Genomic DNA, 20,917 nt, shown 5'->3' on the forward strand with positions numbered 1-20,917 from the left:
GAGGCGGCGGCGGCGACGACGACGACGACGACGACGGAGGAGGCGGTGGAGGTGGCGGCTCGGGTCCCCCCCGCGGGGCCGCCGAAGACGCTCGGGACTCGGAGCTGTCGGAACTGTCGGACACCGACCCCCTGTCCGAGCCCGACCCCGTCCCCGCCACGCGCGACGCCCCGAGTCCCCCCCAGCCGGACGGGCCGCCGGGACCTCCAGGACCTCACGCGGGCCGCTGCCAGGAGTGGACACCGGCGCCGAGACCCCCTTCGGGACCCGGAGCCGAGGCCCCGGCGCAGGGGCATGAGGAAGAGGGGGTTCCCCCGAAGCTCCACGGGGACATGGAACCCAAGGCGGGAGTCAGGCGGCGACGCAAAGGAGTTGGAAGGCACTGGGTCCCCGAACCCCGGGCCAGCGTCCTGAGGGGCATTCAGGATCCTTGGCTAGGTTCCACTGTCCAAGCAGACCCCGTAGATGGAATGAAGGGAGCCCCCTCCAACAAGGCCCCTGCCACCAAGTCCCAGGAGACCCGGACACTGGGGGACTCTTTGGGGGTCTGCGGCACTTCGGAGGATAGTGACATCAACATTACCAGCGAGGAGGAGGGCCACAAGGAGCAGCCTGCCTCAGGGCCCTGTGGCTCCAGAGAGAAGGACCACAGTGGCCATGTCCCTGGGCTTCTCCAGGAGAGCCAGGCTGGGCCAGCAGAGGGCCTGTGCTGCTACATCTGTGGGTCAGCGCTGTCGCCATCCTCCCAACAGCAGATCCACGTGCAGAAGCAGGAGAAACTGGCCCAGGCGCCTTTTTTCCCCTTCCTGTGGCTGCACAGTCCCCCACCAGGGGCTCAGCCCATCACTGAGGCGGGCAGTACGCTGGTGTGTCCCTGCTGTTTCTCCTCCCTCACACACCAGTGGCAGAGCTTTGAGCTGGCCAACGTTCCAGTCCTGCAGCGGCTCTATGTGGTGCCCCTCAACAGCCACGCCCCCGGCATGGCCTCCAAGGCCAGGAGGCTCCCCAGGGAGGAGGGTCTGCCCACTGTTGCTGGGGCCCTGCCGGAGGCCTGCTACCTCTGTGGGGAGGACTGCACCCAGGATGCCCGGCTGGTGCCCTCCCGGATTGTTAATGGTAGTGCCAGGAGCACCATGCATTTCCCCTTCCTCAGCCTTCTGCCCTGCCCACCCAACGCCCGGCCTCCCAACAAGCGCTGTGAGGTCCGCAGCTGCCCCAAGTGTTTCAGTGTTTTGGAGGACATCTGGGCACTGTACCGGGCCTCCCACAACCCGGAGCTCATCGGCTCTGTGCAAGGCTTCCTGGGAAGGTACCACCAGGCCTTCTCCGCCTCCAATCCCACCTTGAGTGAATTGCCCACTTCTGGCCAGGGAGGCACTGTGTCAGCCTGCTATATCTGTGGGGCTGAGCTGGGCCCTGGCAAGGAATTCCAGCTCAATGTGAACCCCACCAGCCGCCTGGGGGAGAAGGAACCCTTCTTCCCTTTCCTCACTGTCTACCCGCCAGCCCCACGGGCCAGGCCAGCAGATGCCACCGGCCTGGTGGCTACCTGTGTGCTCTGCTACCATGACCTGCTGGGCCAGTGGCTACAGCATGAGGCCCGCGGCGCTCACCACGCAGTCAGCGCCTGGTCTCGGCAGTACCAGGTGGACACATTCGTCTGCTTCTTCTGCCAGCAAGAGAAGAAACGGTGTCTGGGGCTGAAGTCCGTGCGCGTGGCCAGGCTACCCTTGTTCCTCTATACCCTGCGAGCCAGCCACAGCCTGCTGGTGGATGATGGGCGGCAGCTGATCATCGGTGCCTGTGTGGAGTGTGGGACCCTGGTGTGTGCCGGTCAAGGAGTCAGCCGCCAGGGACCCGTGGGTTGGAGCGCCCCGGTGGCAGGGGCTACAAAGGTAAGCACCAGCTTCTGGCTCCTTGGGCATCTGTGCCAGCACAAGGAGAGATGGTTTCTGTTCCTTGGAAGGAGGTGTCATCTGTTCTGTGTGGCATGTCCTAGCCGGAGAGGTCTCTAACCTGGCTGACCTTGGAGATGTGGGCCTGGGGCAGGAGTGGCTTAGTGGAGGAACGGGTACTGGAAACAGCAGGCATGGGGCTTAGGCTGGGCGGGTTTGCTGCGAATCCATCAAACAGAGGAAGTTCTGGGCACGTCTGTCGTCCGCCCGATAACACTGGTAATTAGTGCAGCCACGCAGGTCACTGAGAGGTCTCTTGGTGGCAAGTTCCTGTCTGTGGTAGCTCCCGAGCCGCCTAGCTTTCCCTGAGATTCCCACCCCAGTGTGCGCTTTTCACTTTTCACTTGAGACTTCCTGGCGGCCTTACAGCAGATGGCAACAGATTTCCAGACGTGGGGGTGTGGGACGCTGGTGTGTGGGATTCAGGGAAGGTGGCCTTGCAGTGAGGGAAGAGCCTGTCGTCTGCGCAGAGCAGGGCCTGAGGCCTGGGGTCCTCTCTCTGGGTGCTGTCTGCCTGGCAGGAGACAGTCCCGGAGCTGACAGTTCTGCGTCTGGCTTTGCAAGGGTGAAAGCACAGCTGCCCTGGTGGGCTTGGGAGGAGAGGGGGACAGGCGTCTATGAGGCGGTGTCACTCACTGTTTTGTCCTTGGGCTGGGAATCATAATTTCTTCTGAACAGACATTGTAGGATGAGGCCTGTTGTGGCAGTGGGTGGCTGGGGCCTGGCAAAGGGACACATTTGTGGGCAAGCATGTCCAGGTTAGGAATGGTGGTCTCTGTGTGAAAGCATCCCGGTCCTGCCTTCATGCACATGTGTGTGGGATGCCTGGGGACAGGATGGCTGACCATGAGGTAGTCCCCCCCCCCGTGTGTCTCTTCCCCAAGTGCATAGTTTTCTGTCTTCATGCCCTGCCCAGACACCCTTCCTTGAGCTCTCTTTGGGGCTGGTGGTGGACCTCTTGTTTCCCACTGTAGGAAAGTGAGGAATTGTCTCCCTTTGGGACGCTGAGCCTTCATTTGTGGCATGTGACAACCCATGGCAGGGGTTACTTCTAGGAATCAGAGGAGCTGCGAAGAGCCTCGCTCTGGGGTGGAAAGGCCCTGCCCCTCTTAGCTGAGCAGGCTGCCAGCAAGTTCTTCACGCTACCTAGGAAGTTGGAATATGCGCCCCTTAGTTTGTAAGGACATTGTGTGAATGAAATGAATCTGGGACATTTAAGTCATTCCTGATGAAGCCACTCACCATATAGGTGGCCCCTCAGGATGTCCCACTGTGTTGGGGCAGGCTCTCTTAGGATGCACAGGGTTGTGTGAGGCTCTGGTTACAGGTGGTTGTGTGTGTGTGTGTGCATGGTTGTGTGGTTGTGTGTGTGTGTGTGCATGGTTGTGTGTGCCAGGATCTGGTCACAGGTGGTTGGCATTCCCTGGGAGCCCAGAGTCTTGTCTGCAGAGTGTCTGTGTCAGCCTGGCCTTGACCATTGGAACTTGAGGACGAAGCCCTGGTTGGTCCTCAGCCCAGCAACATATGTGACTCTTCTTAGCTCACTTCTTTAAAAATTTTGTTTTCATTAAATTTTTTTTTTTTTTTGTGAGAGAGGTAAAGGGGGAGGGTGGAGGAGGGAGAGAGCGAATGGGCACACCAGGGCCTCCAGATGCTGCAAACGACTCCAGATGCCTGTGCCACCTTGTGTATCTGGCTTATGTGGGTCCTGGGGACTTGAACCTGGGTCCTGCAGGCAACCACTAGGCCACCTCTCCAGCCCTTCTCAGACCATTTCTAAGGCAAGTTATGTCACCTCAGTCATGAGCCTTCTTACTCCCACACTGACACTCAGAGAAGTCCCATAACCTTGGAGACTGGTGCAAGTGAGGCTCGAACCCGTCTCCTTTCCTGTAACCTGCCTGGATGCGGTTGGCTGAGGTGAACCTGGGAGGACAGCAGGATTTGTCAGAGCCGGGTTTAGTTGGCAGTGAGCACAGAGGCAGGAAGAGCCTATGGTCCCTGGAGTTCAGAGCAGCCTGCTGGGGACTAGGGACAGAAGGTGTGGGAATTGGTGGCTCTGCATTGAAGAAGAGCTTGGCCTCAGGGCGGGAGGTCTAGGGAACCAGGTCAGCTTAAATGAAGGTGTTCAGGGCACAAGGAGAGGAAGAGCCACTCGGGGCCAGTGGTGGCTGCACTGTGGAGGTGAAGCCGGGTACACTTCAGGCTCCTTGATGGCAGGGAAGAGGAGCATCACTGAACTCCCAGGCTCCCAGGATGCCTGAGCCTGCTGGCCTCTGTCCTTCCTCTTCTCCTCCCCTCCTTCCCATTCATCCCACAAATATTTATAGAGCGCCCATTCTGAGCCAGGCGCTGTTCCAGACACTCGGGTGGCAGGCGTGGCCTGCAGTGTCCCTGGGGAGGGGCAGGCTCAGAAAGTCAAGAAGACCGTGTTTCCCGCAGTGCTGAGAGCATGAGACTGCCAGCCAGGCTGGGTCTGTAGGGCAGAGAGCCGAGCAGGAGCTGCCAGGCGAGAGAGCCAGGCTTGGGCAGAGGGGGGCTGTCAGAGGACAAGGCCTGAATACAGCTTGTCCCGTGTCCTCAGGCTGGCTACCGGAGCCCCCTCCAGAGTTCTTGACTCTCATATTTGCACTCTATTTCTTCCTGTGTGTGGTCTCAGGGCTCAGGTGTGAGGAAGGAGGGCCCTGGAAGGGGTTGAGGGGAGCCACTTAGTGGGGATATGGTGTGGTCTGGAACCTTCTGGAACTCCTGAGCTCACTCAAACAAATCAACTTAAAAACTGCAAAAGGAAATGTTTTTCAAAAGAGAGAAGGAAGGATGGTGTTTTCCAGCGTTTTCTGAAGGTCTGTTCACTTCCTTCCCCCCATTTCTTGCTCCCTGGAAACTCTGTGTTCTGTCTACCGTGGAGAGGGCTGCAGCATGCCCTCTGGGCCTGGCATCCCCACCTCATGAAAGATTCCCAGCACCCAGGAAGTCTGGGGAGCCACAGAAAGACATTAGGTTTGCTTTAAGACAGATCTGATTCAAGACTTCATTCTGCCCAGGAGCAAACTGTGTGACTTTGGGTCTCTCTTGCCTTTGCTGAGCTGTGCTCCCTTTGTGGTGGTGGGAACCGTGGTGGCTGGGTGAGAGTTGGGGTGCAGATGAGGGTGGCACAAGGTTCCTCTTTCCCAGTCTGTCTTCCTGCTGTTTATGGCCCTGAGTACTGTCAGGGCAGGAGGCAGGACTGTCCCGTTGCAGAGATGGCATGTGGGGGTGGACTCCTGAGAGAACTTACTTCCAGGCTGTTGCTGTGTGGTGCTTCCTGATATCCATGGTCACTGCATCCTCACCCTACCGTCGCAGAGGGTGGGGTGCATCCTGCCCCAGATGAGAAAGGAGCCCAGGGAGGTTAAGGTTTAGTAACACCTGCGGTCATCTTGCCCATGCCGGCAAGGTCAGCACTGAGCCCCAGGCCCTTCCTACGCAGTCCCCATCTTGTCCTCTGCCCCTTCTGAGGCTTCAGCTGTGAAGGTGCCAGAAAGGACAAAGGCTCCTCATTTCTTGTATGTGTGCCACCCCACCCCACCCCATCCCACCCAGGCTGCCAGCACCTCTCGGGCAGAGGCCAGAGAAGAGTCTGTTGCCCCTGCTGTCCTCCTGGTTTTCCTGCCTGGCTTATGAGAGTCACCCTCTGCTTCTGCTTGCCACCACTGGGCTGGCTGTGCCTTCTGCTCTGTTCTCTCTCAGGCTCCATGTGGAGCACGGGCTGATGGTACCTGCTGTGTCCTGGCCTGTCACATAGGGTCACCTGGCCCAGCCTCCAGGGGTCCAGGTGTCATGGAGTACTCATCTTTTCTGGTTGCAGACGGCAGAGGGAAGTCTGAAGAATGCATCTGTCATCACCTGGTATCAGGGCAGCTTCACATCTGTCCCCTGCTTCCTGGCATGCTGCGTCACTGCTCCCCTGCTCTGCAGGGAGGCCCTGGACAGTGCTTGCCCTGGGCCGTTAGGATACCACTTCCATTGAATGGAAGGTGCCAGGCAGCAGCTGGGATGTGGGCCTCTCGGAGCCCTGGACCCCTCCTCCAAGGGGATGTCTGTGCTTTTCTTGGCGGTCTGGGAGCCATCTGCTCTGAGGAGTAAATTTTCCAGATGCCTCGTGCTAAACCTGGAGGTGATTGGAACCGACTGGGAAAGAGGAAACGGAGGCAAAAGGTCTTCAAAACTGAGCCTTCCTTGGAAGCTGGGTGGGAAAGAGGGCAAGGCTGGAGGCAGGACCAGTCTGGAAAGATCCAGGCCTCTCCTCTGCTTAGGTCTCTTGGGATCTAGCCCTGGTGAGTTTAGCTTTACTGAGAAAAATCTGGCATACAAGCCGTGTGTGTGTTTGTGTGTGTGGTGGGGTGATGGTGTTCATAACTCTGGGGCATATTTTCTTGGCTGGGTGAGCCTGCATCCAGAATGAGGACTCCTCTTCCCCTGAGGTCTGTACTGTGGCAGGGGGGGTAGTGAGGGGTTAGAGAGGGACGCTACCTCTGCCTGTCCAGAGCACGTCAGAGCTAGCCTTCAGTGTTTCGTGTCACCTGACTGAGACACACGTGGAGAGGTGTGAAAGGAGCCCCTCCCTTGCTGTGTGATGGTTACTCAGTTTCCCCATCTGTCAGGTGGGCGGGCTTCAGGGCTCTTCTGTGGTTTGTGTGACATCTGCCTGGCAGCACTGTGTTGAGGATGTGCTCAGGCTGAGTCTGGACTTGATAGGGACGTGGCTGCCATTTTATCTGTGCCTGGCTATGGGATTAGGAATGGGATTCTGGTCAATGCTGCACCCCAAAGCATCTTGAGCTGCCATGCTGTGGAGGGTAACATGGTGGGGCCAGAATGACTTGTGCCACAAGGACCTGTGGCTTACTGCCACTTGGCTTCTCAGAAACACAAGCAGTTAGCTGCATGCCGAGCTAGGGGCCCAGCTGAAGTTCTACCCCCGAGAGGCTGCCCAGATCCGCTCATGACTTTGCAAGCACCTGGGGCTTCGGTGGCACCTTGGGGTATGGTCAAGGCTGAGGGCTGAGGGGCTGGAGGAGGAGGAGGAGGGTTTGGCCAGCTGCCAGCGCAGGACTACATCAGCTAGTAGCCCCTAGGGGGGTAGGAAACAGGCTTCCAGGAGGAGGTGACATATAAGTAGAGTCCTGAAGACCGAGAATGATAAGTGGACAGGGGTGAGGGCAGATGCCAGCTGTGGACACAGGAAATGCTGCTGGGAGCAGTATGTGTGGAGCAGGAGAGGTGGGCAGAGGGGTGACAGGCCAGTGGAATCCCTGGTTAGACTTCTGAATCTATTCCCAGTGTGGATTTAAAGGTGCTCATCCGTGGGCCCTGTCCCCAGCCTGTTAGGTCATTCTGGATGAGGGGTGGTCCAGGGCACTAGTTCTTTGAAGCTTCCAGAAGATTCCAGGACAAGACTGGCAGAGGGGTTCTGAGCCTTGCCTGGAGACCTGCAGGGGAAGGCTGTGGTCATTTTCGGGTGTCTTTGCTGGACATGTTCTGTATAGTTCTCTGCTGTCATCGCAGCATCAGCAGACAGTTGGGACAAGGGCCGCAGTGGGTCATGAGGGCCTGTGGCAGAGTGACCAGAGGATCTGGACAGGGGACCAAAGGGGCAGCAGGACAGGTAGGGACGAGGGTGTGGGGCATATTCACCTTGAGTGGCATGTGGTCCTGTGCCTGGAGCTGTCCTTCTGCCTCCCACGTAAGGGCTCTTCTGTGATGGTGTGTGTCAGCACTCCATGCCTCTTGTGGCTGAGTCATGCTCTACCTGTTGCCCCCATTATTATTGTCTTGTAGATGCCGGGTGGTCCCTACTGTCGCCGTCATGAACAGGACTGCAGGGAACATACCTTTCTTTTGGAGTCATCCCAGAGCAGATGCTGAGTTTTTGGGGTGACTGAGTCCAGCATCCCAGGAGCAGTGTAGGAAAGGACACAGTATGACAGTTCACCAGGTCATGGCTGCCATCCCCAGCGTGGGTCTAGATCTCAGTCTCAAGCTACCTACCCTTGCATCATGGGGACCAGTAATGGTTAGCAGTGGGAGGAAGGACTAGCATCTTGTTCTGAGATGTAGCCCTGGAATCTGGCCCCAGCACTTGTGGTGGCCTTAGGTCAGATGCCCACCTGCCTGGGTCTCAACTTTCCTGTCTGTAAAATAGACACTTGTGACGGTGACTGGCTCAGGGCTGGCTGTTTTGTACTTCGGCACCTGTTGGTGGTCTGGAATTCCCTCCCCCGGGTGGCTGGGCTTGCTCTTGTTCATAGCTGCTTGGCCTGCCTGGCTTTGAGTTCGGGGTCTGGTTTCCTCGGCACTACAGCAGCCTTGTTTGCAAGGCACCGAGGCCAAAGTGGGATGTGGCCCAGCTGGCCCAGGCTCAGGCTGTGTACCTCAAGGCTACTGTTCACCTGGCTGTTGCAGACAGAAAATGATGGGCCAGAGACATAGCCCAGGATTCAAGGGTAACCCTCAGCAGTCAGAGGCCACCAGAGCCACAGTATTCTGCACATCCTAGGTATCACTGGTTGGACAGAGAGGATGATAAGAAAGAGCACCAATATTCTGCCATTCATTCGAGTCCTCCTGGGGTTTAATGACAACCAGAGGTCTCATCTGACCATGATGGTGGTAATAACATGACAACACTCACTCTGCCAACCACCAACCTGAGAGCTTTGCCTGTATGACCTTAAGCAACCCTCAGACAGACAGTTGAGGCACAATGAGGGAAAACCACTTGTCCAAAGTCACCCATTTGAGAAGAACTAGAGTGAGCACTGTGCTGTCTGGCTGGGTGCCTGCACCCTGGCTGCTCACCACACCATGTCTCAGTGGATGTTACACCCAGGTTCATCTAGTTTGATGGGAAGGTGCCTGAGGGCCTGAAGGATCTGGCTTGAGTCTACTGAGCAGGGGTTAGTGACATTCTCTGGAGGAGCAACCATTGACAAGGGCCTTGTGCATAGGTAGATTTTTTAACAAAAAATTATTTATTAGTTTATTTGATAGAGTGACAGAGAAAGAGGCAGGGGGGAAGGAGAGAAAGAGAATGGGCTTGTCAGGGCCTCCAGCCATTGCAAAGGAACTACAAATGCATGTGCCACCTTGTGCATCTGGCTTATGTGGGTCCTGGGGAATCAAACCGAGGTCTTTTGGCTTTGCAGGCAAACACCTTAACTGCTAAGCCATCTCTCTAGCCCCATAGGTAGGTTTTTAAATAAGCGATGAATCTTGAAGAGACTCACCTTCCAGAATCAATACATGCTGCTTGCAAAAATCTCCATTTTCTTCTCTGATTGTGTCTGTCGCCTGCCAGTTGATTTTTCTGCAGGAGCCGTACATGTTAGGAATGGCATCTGCTTTGTGGTGGCAAACAGAGGAGGTGGAGAGTGCACCGTGGATCAGGACCAGCCCCTGGCCTTCTCTACTGTCTTTTTAAAAGATCATTTTTTTTTTTTATTTATTGGGGAAGAGGGATGCGAATGGGTGTGCCATGCCCTCTACTCACTGCAAATGAACTCCAGATGCATGTGTCACCATGTGCATCTGGCTGATGTGGGTACTGGGGAATTGAACCCGGGTCCTTACACATCGCAGGCAAGTGCCTTAAATGCTAAGCTATCTCTCCAGCCCTCCAGTGTGTTTTTTGGATGCTCACTTAACCATCCTGTGTGGGCTCTACCCTGCCGCCACCTAACTTGGTGACTAGGGCCCATATGCCGCCTATCACTTCCCTGACCATGGGGATGGGATGCGCTGTGAGGGGGGAGGGTACTCTGGATGACTTGTGGCTGGTGGGGTCCTCACTTTGCACGTAAGAGGCCTAGGCCCAGGAACCCGAGATGCCAAGATGTAGACGAGGCCAGAATAGGGGAGCTGGCAGGTCTGTGCCTGTGCCCAGGGGCTAGGTGGCCCTGAGAGGAGATGGGCAGAGGCTGAGGTCTGGCCCTACCCACCAGGCATGAATATAGCCCCAGGAGACGACAGACAGTTGGTCTAGACAAATTAGCAGGAGAGGGCCAGGGTGCTGATACCATGAAGCCAGACCCACAGCCTCACTTACTTCCTGCTCAAAAGGTTTGAGAAGGGCCTGAGGCTTCTGCCGAGAGCTCTGGAGGTGGGGGAGCCTGCAGTGAGTTGGCTAAACCATTTAGATTCCCAGACACTGCAAGACTGGCTCAGGGTCCTGGCATCCACCCTAGTCACCAAGCCAAGAGTGGCCACAAAGATCTGAGGACAGCCCAGAATGAGCCTTGACAAACTGCTCTACTTCCGCCAGCATCCTGTGGGGTCACTGTGTAATTGGCTGAGACTCTGACTCCTTGGATTCTGGAGTCTTGAGCGTTAGCTCCTGGATACTCATCCTCTTCCAAGAGGGTCTGTGTCCCAGTGCAGTGGTGGTCTGCTTCTAAGTGTTTAGGCACCATTCAAGGGACCCAGGTCTCTGTGGACTAGGGAGGTCTAAACCCTTCAGAGCATGCTCTCTGAGACTCTCGGAGTTGGCTGTGGCTCTTGGCCCGAGGCTCCAGGGCAGTACCAGCTCCTTCGCACCAGTGTCAAGTTGGAGTCCGGCTGGTAGGCGTCCTGCCTATCTGATACCCAGCAGTCTTACTTTGTGCCACCAGCTTTTCAGGGGTCTTGTGGAGATGAATGTCTCTCTAGGGACAGAGCAACTATAGGAGCTGAGAATGTACTGATAACACCTCCTGTCACATGGAATGGCCATTTGTATCATGGGGCTCTGGGGACACTGCAGGTGGCCTCACGTAGACAGGATGCATGGTGCAGAAGGTCTCCCTGCTCCTACTCCTCTACTGGGTTGCATGGTGGGTCTGGTGGATGGGCTCCTGGGGAGGGTTTTGTGTTTCCTTCGTTCAAGGTGGCTGCCTGGACCATGCTGGCTACTCACTGTCACTGGGCAGGCAAGGTGAACTGTGTTTCCAGGGTATAAGTCTTGGCTCAGCACAGGTTATTAGGAAGGTGGCTGGGGCAGCAGGTGTCAGTCTCATGCCATTGGATAACCCAGAGTCAGAAACAATGGCGCCCATGAGGGGGACTAAAGCTACACTGGAATGTACAGCTTGGATCTTCTATGAAGTAATAAGGGTGGCAGTGGTATTGATAAGAAACAGCAGTGACAACTGTAGCGTGTTAGATACTGACGAGACAGGACCTTGGAATGTGTGTCTTAGGTGGGACTTTAGAATAAGCCTTCCTGCTGGTTCTTCAGAGAGCCCCTGTGACTGGGCTAGGCCACCCTGGGGTGGATGAACTACCTTTGAGGACCAGCTGTCTCAGAAGTGGCTTTGTCTCTGTCACCTGAAGCTCTGAGCCTGGAGGCAGGAGCTGCTCAGCTTCCAGGCTGAGCAGGTGCCTGGGGCTGTGGATCCTCAGGGACACAATGGATTCCTCATGATTTCAGCTGTCTCTGCATCCAGGCCTTAACCAGGCCAGCATTCACAGTGTCAGCAGCTGCTGGCAGTGCGTGGCCAGGGCTGGCTGGCAGGAGGGCAAGTGCAGGACTGGTAGCTCCATCTTCTGCCGGAGGTGGCTTCAGAGGTGGTCCCAGATCCCAGGTCCATGTCTGGCCTCTGGTGCCCATCTGAGAGATGAAAAAGTGCTAAGGCGGGCAGTCTTCTGTTTGATGGCTGGTCCTCGGAAAATCCACCTGGCTTTGGGGGGCAGCCAGCGGGCACAGGCTGTCTGTCCATCTGCCTACTGTCCATCCATCTGTCTGAAACTGTTTCCTTATTTGTGGGGATAAAAGCAGCATATGTGGCCCAGGGCTCGGCATATGGACTATATTGTCATTTTTACTCTTGTCACCTTCCTGTCCTCAGGTCCCATCACTGTGGGGACCCAGAAACATGGGGTTTGGACCCTGTTGTAATCCATCCAGACAAGCCAGGAGGCACTACCTTTTGAGTGAGGCACTACCTTTTGAGTGAGGCCATGGGGAAGAGAATACTTTTATTTTCTTTCTCTTTCTTTTTACATGTGTATATATTGTGGTATGGTGTGTATATGTGTGGCATATGCACATGTGTGTGCTGATGTGCATGCTCTATGTGTGCATACATGTGGAGACCAGAGGAGAATGTCAGGTGTCCTCCTTAACACTCATCCTGTGTCTTCCTTGAGACAGGAGCTCGCACTGAACCTGGAGCTGCTGTTTTTGTTCAGACTGGCTGAGCAGCCCCAGTGATTATCCTGTCTCTGCTCCCTACAGAGCTGGGATTGTGGGCGTGTATGACAACACTCTGCTGTTTATGTGGGTGCTGGGGAATCAAGCTGAGGGTGAATCAGCTCCTCATTCATGCTTGCATGGCAAGTGCTCCTTTCCTCTGGGCCCTTTCCCTGGCGTGATAAGTACAGAAGACACGGAGACCCTCATGACCCCACTGCCCAGGTGGTGATGTTGCAGGAGACTCTGGTGATGCCATGTTGACCACTCAGCTGCTGTGACTGCAAGCAGCACGTGACCCACAATGACAAAAGGCGTCACTCTGGCAGCTTAAACACCAGTTTTCTTCACAGCCAGGGGTCTGGGTGGCTCCTACAGCCTGTTCCTGGGGACAATTAGCCCCTGTCCCCTGCCTCACCACCCAAGAGTCTGCTGTAGCAAGTGGGGCTGGTCTTCAGGCTTGAAGTCCAGGTTGGGGCTGCCGTCCTCGTGGAGGGCCCTCCAGGCCATGTAGCCCACAATGGGGTACTCTCCTCTCCCCCTCCCCTTCTTTCCTTCTTGGAGGCAGGGTCTCATACTATTGCTCAGGCTGTCCTAAAACTCACTCTACGGCCCAGGCAATGCTCCTGCCTCAGCTTCCCAAGTGCTAGGATTTACAGGCATGCACCACCAGTCCTGGCGCCCACACCCATTTCTAATACACAACTCAGTGCTGGTCCTGGTGCACGTGTGTATTTTGTGAGGAAAAGGTCAGTGGCTGCTGTCAAACTCATAAGGGGGAACATGAAACCCCAAGAAGCTTAAGAGACCTTTGTCACAGATCCACTTTTTTATACTTGCCTCAGAAGCAATTCCTCACATCGCTTGACATTGCTAACTGTCCCCACCATCATTGTCTTGACACAGGCTCTTTTCCCCTTCTTACCAGTTCTTCTACACTGGGAGATCCTTTAAAGTCCCTTTCCCCTCTGCAGGCTGACCTTGGGCCTTGGCCATCATCACCGTTTGCATGTTTGCTGGTGACTTAGCACTCACTAGGCGTGGTGGCACGACCCTGGTAACTTGCATGTAAGCCCTGTCTAGCCTACTGCGTAGAGGACGCTGCTGAAGTGCTTCACCCCCACTGGCTATTCTGTGTGTTGTGCCCAGGATGGCTTGCCAGCTTGGGAGTGGCATTCCTGAAAAGCGCCGCCGTTGGCAAAACCACACTTGGCAAGATCAAAGTCTTACAGAAGGTGGGAGGTCGAGGAAAAACAATCAAAACGGCATGGAGTATGTGTCTTTAAAAGCTATGGTACATGAGAGTTCTAGGAGACACAATGTCGTAACAAACCCGCTTCCCCACATTAAAGATGCTGCTCCTGCCCGGCGCCTGCCCTGAGTCCCCTCTCGGGCAGATGGAAACTTGACTGTTTTCCTGTAGGGAGGGAGAATCCTCCCAGGTTCATCTCTTCTTAGTAAGCTTTGGTTACTTTGGTTTGGGTTTTTTTTTCTCTCCCCTGTCCCTTCCTTCTTTCTCTACGTTTCTTTTCTTAAAAAAATTTATTCTATTTTATTTATTTATTTATTGGTTTTTTCGAGGTAGGATTTCACGCTAGTCTAGGCTGACCTGGAATTCACTTTGTAGTCTCAGGGTGGCCTTGAACTCATGGCAATCCTCCTACCTCTGCCTCCTGAGTGCTGGGGTTAAAGGTGTGCACCGCCACGCCCGGCTGTTTTATTTATTTGCATGTGTCTGTGTATGTATGTGGATAGGCCTCACTCCAGGGTCTCTTGTCACTGCAAACAAACACTAGTTGCTTGTGCTACTTTTTGCATCTGGCTCATGTGGGTGGTTGGGGAATTGAGCCTGGGTCAGCAGGCTCTGCAAGCAGCTGCCTTTAACCACTGAGACATCTTCCCAGCCCTACTTTATTTCTTTATCTTCTTTTGTGTGTGTATATGTGTGCATGTGTGTACATTGTATACTTGTGGGCATATGTATGGAGATCAGAGGCTGACATCTGATGCCTTTTTTTAATGTTTTTTTTTTCTTCAATTTTTATTTATTTATTTGAGAGCAACAGACACAGAGAGAAAGAACAGATAGAGGGAGAGAGAGAGAATGGGTGCGCCAGGGCTTCCAGCCTCTGCAAACGAACTCCAGACGCGTGCGCCCCCTTGTGCATCTGGCTAACGTGGGACCTGGGGAACCGAGCCTCGAACCGGAGTCCCTAGGCTTCACAGGCGAGCGCTTAACCGCTAAACCATCTCTCCAGCCCCTGATGCCTTTTTTTTTTTTTGAGGTAGAGTCTCGCTCTAGCTCAGGCTGATCTGAGATTCACTTTGTCATCTCAAGGTGGCCTCAAACTCACGGCAATCCTCCTACCTCTGCCTCCCAAGTACTGGGATTAAAGGGATTACCCTGCTGGCTGATGTTGGTTCTGCAGTGGTGGCCCCTCTCCTGGTGATTGCTGCCACCACCTTCTTTTTTTTTTAATTTTAGAACTAGCATATGGGTGGAGGGAGGGAGAATTGGTGCGCCAGGGCCTCAGCCACTGCAATCGAACGCAGATGCTTGCGCCACCTAGTGGGCATGTGTGACTTTGCCCTTGCCTCACCTTTGTGCATCTGGTTTGTGTGGGACCTGGAGAGTTGAACATGGGTCATTAGACTTTGCAGGCAAGTGCTTTAACTGCTAAGTCATCTCTCCAGCCCTTCCACCTCTTACTTTCATCAGTCTAACTACACCCATCAATTGTATTATTCTCTTTGAAAGTTTATATTTTAGAAATTGTGCCTCTAATGCTTTGGCCAGTTCTTTTGGGCTTGGAATAATACCTTTCCACAACTACAACCTTTTTCTTAAGAAACAAACAAACAAACAGAAAACTTACTTGTGAGGGGGAAGTGGGAGAGAAGAAGGAAGGGAGAGGGAATATATGAATGAGAGAGAATGAGAATGAATGAATGTGGGTTCTCCAGGGCCTCCTGCTGCTGTGAACAAACTCCAGGTGCATGTGCCACTTTGTGCAGCTGCTTTTACATGGGTTCTGGGGAATTGAACCTGGACTTGCAGACTTTGTAAGCAAGTGCCCTTAACCACTGAGCAATCTACTCAGCACCCTTAAAATTGTTCTTGTTCCATTTTTGCAGACCTAAAAGAAAAAAATTTTTAGAGGGCCGGGCATAGTGGCACACAACTTTAATCCCAGCACTTGGAAGGCAGAGGTAGGAGGATTGCCATGAGTTTGAGGCCACCCTGAAACGACATAGTGAATTCCAGGTCAGCCTGAGCTAGAGCAAAAAACCAAGAAAAAAAAAAGAAAAGAAACCGTTTTCAGAATACCAGGCCTTTTCAAGCTCTCTATGCTTAAGGGCCCACTTACCAAGCCTGGTCTTCCTTCAGTGGAGCCGGGGAAGGTTAACATGATCTCTGTCAACCTGCCTTGGGGATGTCCATTGCTGAAGTATGAAGTAGCTTGTGTCTTTTGTTAAGTTTTCTTTTTTTTTTTTTTTTTTAATTCTCAAACTTTAAGTAAGAAAGGTGTATTTATATGTGGGGGTTGGGTATGAAATAGGGTGTCATGTGGATCAGGCGGCCCTCAAACCTTTATAGCTGAGGATGGCTTTGCAATTCCAATCCCCATGACTTTCTTTACCTCCCATGTGCTGGGATTACCATCATGCACCATTATTTAGATAATTGTTTTGAATGCAGAATTAAAAAAGTACATTATCTCTGAATCATAGAACGTAAAAGAGTTCTGGCTTTCATATCAATGACTGGGCTGGGGAATTTGTAGCTTATGCATTCAACGTTATGTCTCTCTTCCTATTATATAGTGTGCAAGCCATTTAAATACTGTGGCTTCCCTGCTTTTGTTACTCAGTATCTATTTCTTTCCCTGTGTCCAGTCTTTGCACGCATGGCAAAGCTGAACTTCCCTTTGTGATCATAGAAATGGATGTTCCCCAAGTCTCCCTCCCCTCGTTATGCAGCCAGCTGTCTAGACTCAAGAGGTTCTCTGAGCATGGCCAGTACACAGAGCATGTTAGAGGCTGAGGCAGATGCCAGCGACCTGGGAGTTTCTGCTTCCTCAGCCAAGTCTGTCCCTCGGGCGGTGTTAGCTGTTTCTTGTCTGCTTCTGCACTAGCAATCTGAGGGGCTGTGGGAGGGCAGCCCCGGCTGCCAAGTGCCCGTGGGAACCCTGGCACTTTCCTCTCTGGACCCTAGACCCCACCATCCCTCACCTCCAGGGACTCCCAGAGGCCTGTCAGAGCACTGGAAAGTTCCTTCTGTGTGAGTTTCATTCTTTGACAGAAAATCAAGCCGGGGGTGTAGCTCAGTTTGTAGAGTGTTTGCCCAGCATGTATGAGCCCTCACCCCTATTAATCTCCATGCAACTGGGTATGGCAGTGTGGCCTATAATCCCAGCATGCAGGTGGCAGAGCATCAGAAGTTCAAGGTCATCTTCAGTTTCATGGTGAGTGAGACCAGTCAAAAAATAATAATGATCTATGTGGACCAGGGGTGTGGCTCAGGGGCATGCAACATTTTTCATAGCAGCTTTCTTGAGGCATGATTTGCATATCATAGAAATTGTACAATTTGGTGATTTTTAGAACATGCACAATTTGTGCAGCCATCCCCGTGATCTAACTTTAGAACACTTTTTTTTTTTTGGTTTCTCAAGGTAGGGTCTCACTCTAGCCCAGGCTGCTCTGGAATTCACTGTGGAGTCTAAGGGTGGCATTGAACTCACGGCAATCCTCCTACCTCTGCCTCCTGAGTGCTGGGATTAAACGTGTGCACCACCACGCCTGGCTAGAACACTTTTCATCACCCCTGAAGGAGGCTCATTCTCCCTTCCCCTAGGCCCTGCAGACTGACATCGACTTTCTGTCTTTCTGGATTTGCCTCTCCTGCCCGTCCTGGGCAGTTGGTAGAAATGGGATCAGACACTGTATAGCTTTTTGTGTCTTCTTTATCCCTTACCATAATGTTTTTCTGGGTTATCCACACTGTAGTTTGTATCAGGACTTAGTTTCTTTCTTTAAAATTTTTTTATTTGTTTGTTTGTTTGAGAGACAGAGATAATATGGTCATGCCAGGGCCTCTAGCTACCGCAGACAAACTCCAGACGCATACACCACCTGTGCATCTGGCTTATGTGGGTGCTGGGAATTGAACATGGGTCCTTTGGCTTCATAGGCAAGCTCATTAACTGCTAAGCCATTTCCCTAGCTCTCCCTTTTTAAATTTCTATTATTTATTTGAGAAAAAGAGAGAATGGGTACGCCAGGGCCTCCAGCTGCTGCAAATGAACTCCAGATGCATGCGCCACATTGTGCATCTGAACCTGGGTCCTTTGGCTTTGCAGGTAAGTGCCTTAACCTTCAAGCCATTTCTTCAGCCCAGGACTTAATTTCTTGATATTGTTGAATACCTTTCCATTCTAGCTATACAGCAGCTGGCTTACCTGTAGGTGGGGATTTGGACTGTTTCCATCTTTGGGCTGCAGTGAGCATTCATGCTGAAGTTCTTATGTGGACCTGTAGTTTTCTCTTCATTTTATTTTCTCTCTCTCTCTCTGTATGTACACATGTATGTGTGTGCATGTGAACATGTGTGAGTGTGCCTCTGGGGGGCAGAGGTTGGCATCAGGTATCTTACTCAAACATTGACCACCTTACACTTTGAAACAGTCTCTCATTGAGCATAAATCTCACCAAGTGGGCTAGACTGGCTGGTCATTGAGCCCCAGGGATTCTTGCCTCTGCCTCCCAACACTGGACTTAAAGGCATGTGCTCCATGCCTGACATTAATGTAGGTTCTGGAGATCCGAACTTTTTATTTTTGTGTGTGTGTGTTGTAGGTCTGTTGTATGTATGCATGTACACATGTTGATACCTATATGGGTGCATGTGTGTGAGTGGAGCCCAGAAGCCAGCCTTGGGAACTTTTTAAAAATGCCACCCTAGACTGGAGAGATGGCTTAATGGTTAAGGCATTTTCCTGCAAAGCCAAAGGATCCTGGTTCGATTCCCCAGGATCCATGTAAGCCAGATGCACAAGGTTGTACATGCGTCTGGAGTTCGTTTGCAGTGGCTGGAGGCTCTGACACACTCATTCTCTCTCTCCCTCTCTCTGCCTCTTTCTTTCTCTCTCTCTAAAAAAAAAAAAAAAAATGCTACCCATGTTCTCTGAGACAAGCTCTCTCATTGGCTCGGAGCTCATGAGTCAGGCTAGACTAGCCAGCAAGCCTCTGGACCTCGTCTCCTGCATCCACCTCCCCAGGTCCTCATGATTGCAAGGCAAACACTTTACCAATGGTGCCATCCTTGGACCTCTTTTTAAAAATATTTTAATTTATTTATTTGACAGAGAAAGAGAGGGGAGAGAGAGAATGGGCATGTTAGGGCTTCCAGCCACTGCAAACAAACTCTAGATGTGTGCATCACCTTGTGCATCTTGGCTAACGTGGGTCTGGGGGAATCACACCTGGGTCTTTTGGCTTTGCAGGCAAATGCCTTAACCGCTAAGCCATCCCTCCAACCCTCACCCCCTTTTTTTTTTTTTTTTTTTTAGACAGGGTTCACTCTCCATAGCCCTGCCTAGAATTCATGATGTAGCAACCCAAGCTGGCTTTGAACTTGTAATCTTCCTGCTTTAGCCTTCAGAGTGCTATGATGCCAGACATCATCATTATGCCCAGCTTGTTTTTATTTGCTGGATGTATATTTTGGAGTGAAATTGCTGGGTCACAGCTTTGTGCTTTACCTCTCAAGGGACTTCCATGCCAGATTGCCTTCCACAGAGCCCCCACTCCCCTCTGGCAGGACCCCAAGGGTCACTCTGCATGGTAGGTTTCACATGGAAGGTAAGTCAGAATGGCTTTTAACATAAGTGAGCAGTACATGGCCAACACAGGTGAGTGTTCCTTCCCGCCCTTCGGCCTTTCTATTACCATGTGGTATTTTCATCCTCCCTCCTCCCCCACCTTCCTTCCTTCCTTCTTAAAGAGAGAGAGAAAGAGAATGGACACACTAGGGTCTCCAGCCCCTGCAAATGAACCCCAGACGTATGCGCCACCATGTGCATGTGGCTTACATGGGATTTGGAGAGTCGAACCTGAGTCCTTAGGCTTCTCAGGCAAGCACCCTAACCGCTAAGCCATCTCTCCAGCCCCGATACTCTCATTTTAACAGGGCAAATCTCAGCTCCAACACTTCCTGGCTGGGTGACACTAGGCAGTTTTCCTTCTGTGTGCCCCAGTGTCTATCTGTAGATGCCTTAGGGAGAGTTAGGGTTCGCTAATGCCTACAGAACTTGGTGAGATTTTTGGCCATCAGTGAGCCCTGTGTAGGGTCAGCTATTGGTTTTAGGATTGCCTTGCTGTTGTCAGAATTTCAGAAGGGAATAGAGGTGGAGCACCGCTCATCTAAGGGGCTGTGCTGTTGGTGCCTTCTTTAGTTTTCCCTGAGAGGGACCTGTGTGCCGGGCCGAACCCTGCTCGCTGGGTGTCTGGCCAGGCTCCTGGGCTCAGGGAGACATTGTTTTCTGGTTTGTGAGACAGACTCAGGGGCAGGCCAGAGCTCCACTCTCCCCACCCATGGCAAATGTCTCAAGGTGCAGGGTGATGACACCAGCCAGGGTGCATTCTCACAGCCCTTGTGAGCTTTAGTCTTGGGACAGGCCCTGCCATCAGAAGAACTGTAGAGTGAGAATGTCATGTCATGGTGGCCCTGGGAGGTTATAGGCTTGGACTCTGGGAGCAGGGTGGAAGGTGGGCAGCAAGGGCAGGGCCCACAGGTCTGGGTTTCTTCCTGCTGAAAATGGAGACTAGAAAGAGAAAGAATGGGTTGAAGAGATGGCTTAGTGATTAAAGTGTTTGCCTGTAAAGCTGAAGGACCCAGGTTCGATTCCCCAGGACCCACATCAAGCCAGATGCACAAGGTAGCACATGCATCTGGAGTTTATTTGCAGTGATTAGAGGCCCTGGTATGCCCATAGTCACTCTCTCTCTCTCTCTATAAATAAATAAAGATTTTTAAAAAATAAAAGAAAAGCCAGGCATGGTGGGGCATGCCTTTAATCCCAGCACTTGGGAGGCAGAGGTAGGAGGATCACTGTGAGTTCGAGGCCAGCCTGAGAATACAGAGTAAATTCCAGGTCAGCCTGGACGAGAGTGAGACCCTACTTCAAAAAATCAAAAAGAAAAGAAAAAAAAAAAAAAAAAGGAAGAAAGAAAAAGAAATGAGTTCAGAAAAGTGACCCATATTTCTTCCTCTGGAATGGCCTCCAGCTGTCTTTTGGCTCAGGTACATTCACACATGTGGGTGGGCACAGATACATATGTGAGACATCATAGTAGGGTCATGCTGCACATGGTATGCCCTCGTCTTTTTTTTTTTTTTTTCCCTAGGATGTTGCAGCAGCCTTTCAGAGTGGCTGAGGCTGTGGGCCTTAGAGTGGGATGCTTGGGTTGAAGTCTGAATTGGCTGAGTGTGCCTGGGTCAGTTAACCTCTCTGAGCTATAGTTTCTCCACTGAAGAGTACAGAGAATGGCAGAGCTGAGGTTTCCTTGAAGGTCAGACAGGCTAGAATCTTGTCAGAGTTTGTGTTAGGCTTCTAGAAGAATAGGACTTCACTGGCAGCTCTCTGGCTCACTGGCTGTGGATGGCTCTGCAGAGGCTTGTTAGGCAGGGGGAACAAGGGTTAGTGGCCAGCAGATGTGGGACTGGGAAAGCAACTTTCTGTCACTGGGCCAG

At 52.7% G+C, this 20,917-nt stretch overlaps 1 protein-coding gene across 3 annotated transcripts in view; it reads left to right on the plus strand.

Annotated features, from left to right (window-relative positions):
* Positions 1-236: 236 nt before the first annotated feature.
* The window catches only part of Gse1 (Gse1 coiled-coil protein), a 415,165-nt gene continuing 394,484 nt past the window's right edge, over positions 237-20,917 (plus strand). For 2 of the 3 annotated variants that reach the window (XM_045142420.1, XM_045142421.1), the window contains exon 1: positions 237-1,895. In XM_045142420.1, the coding sequence (XP_044998355.1) occupies positions 333-1,895 (1,563 nt within the window). In that variant the 5' untranslated portion in view covers positions 237-332. The remainder of the gene's footprint in view (positions 1,896-20,917) is intronic. The other variant, XM_045142422.1, reaches the window with a different exon arrangement.

The sequence above is a fragment of the Jaculus jaculus genome, chromosome 1 (assembly GCF_020740685.1).
Source record: "Jaculus jaculus isolate mJacJac1 chromosome 1, mJacJac1.mat.Y.cur, whole genome shotgun sequence".
Taxonomy (NCBI): domain Eukaryota; kingdom Metazoa; phylum Chordata; class Mammalia; order Rodentia; family Dipodidae; genus Jaculus; species Jaculus jaculus.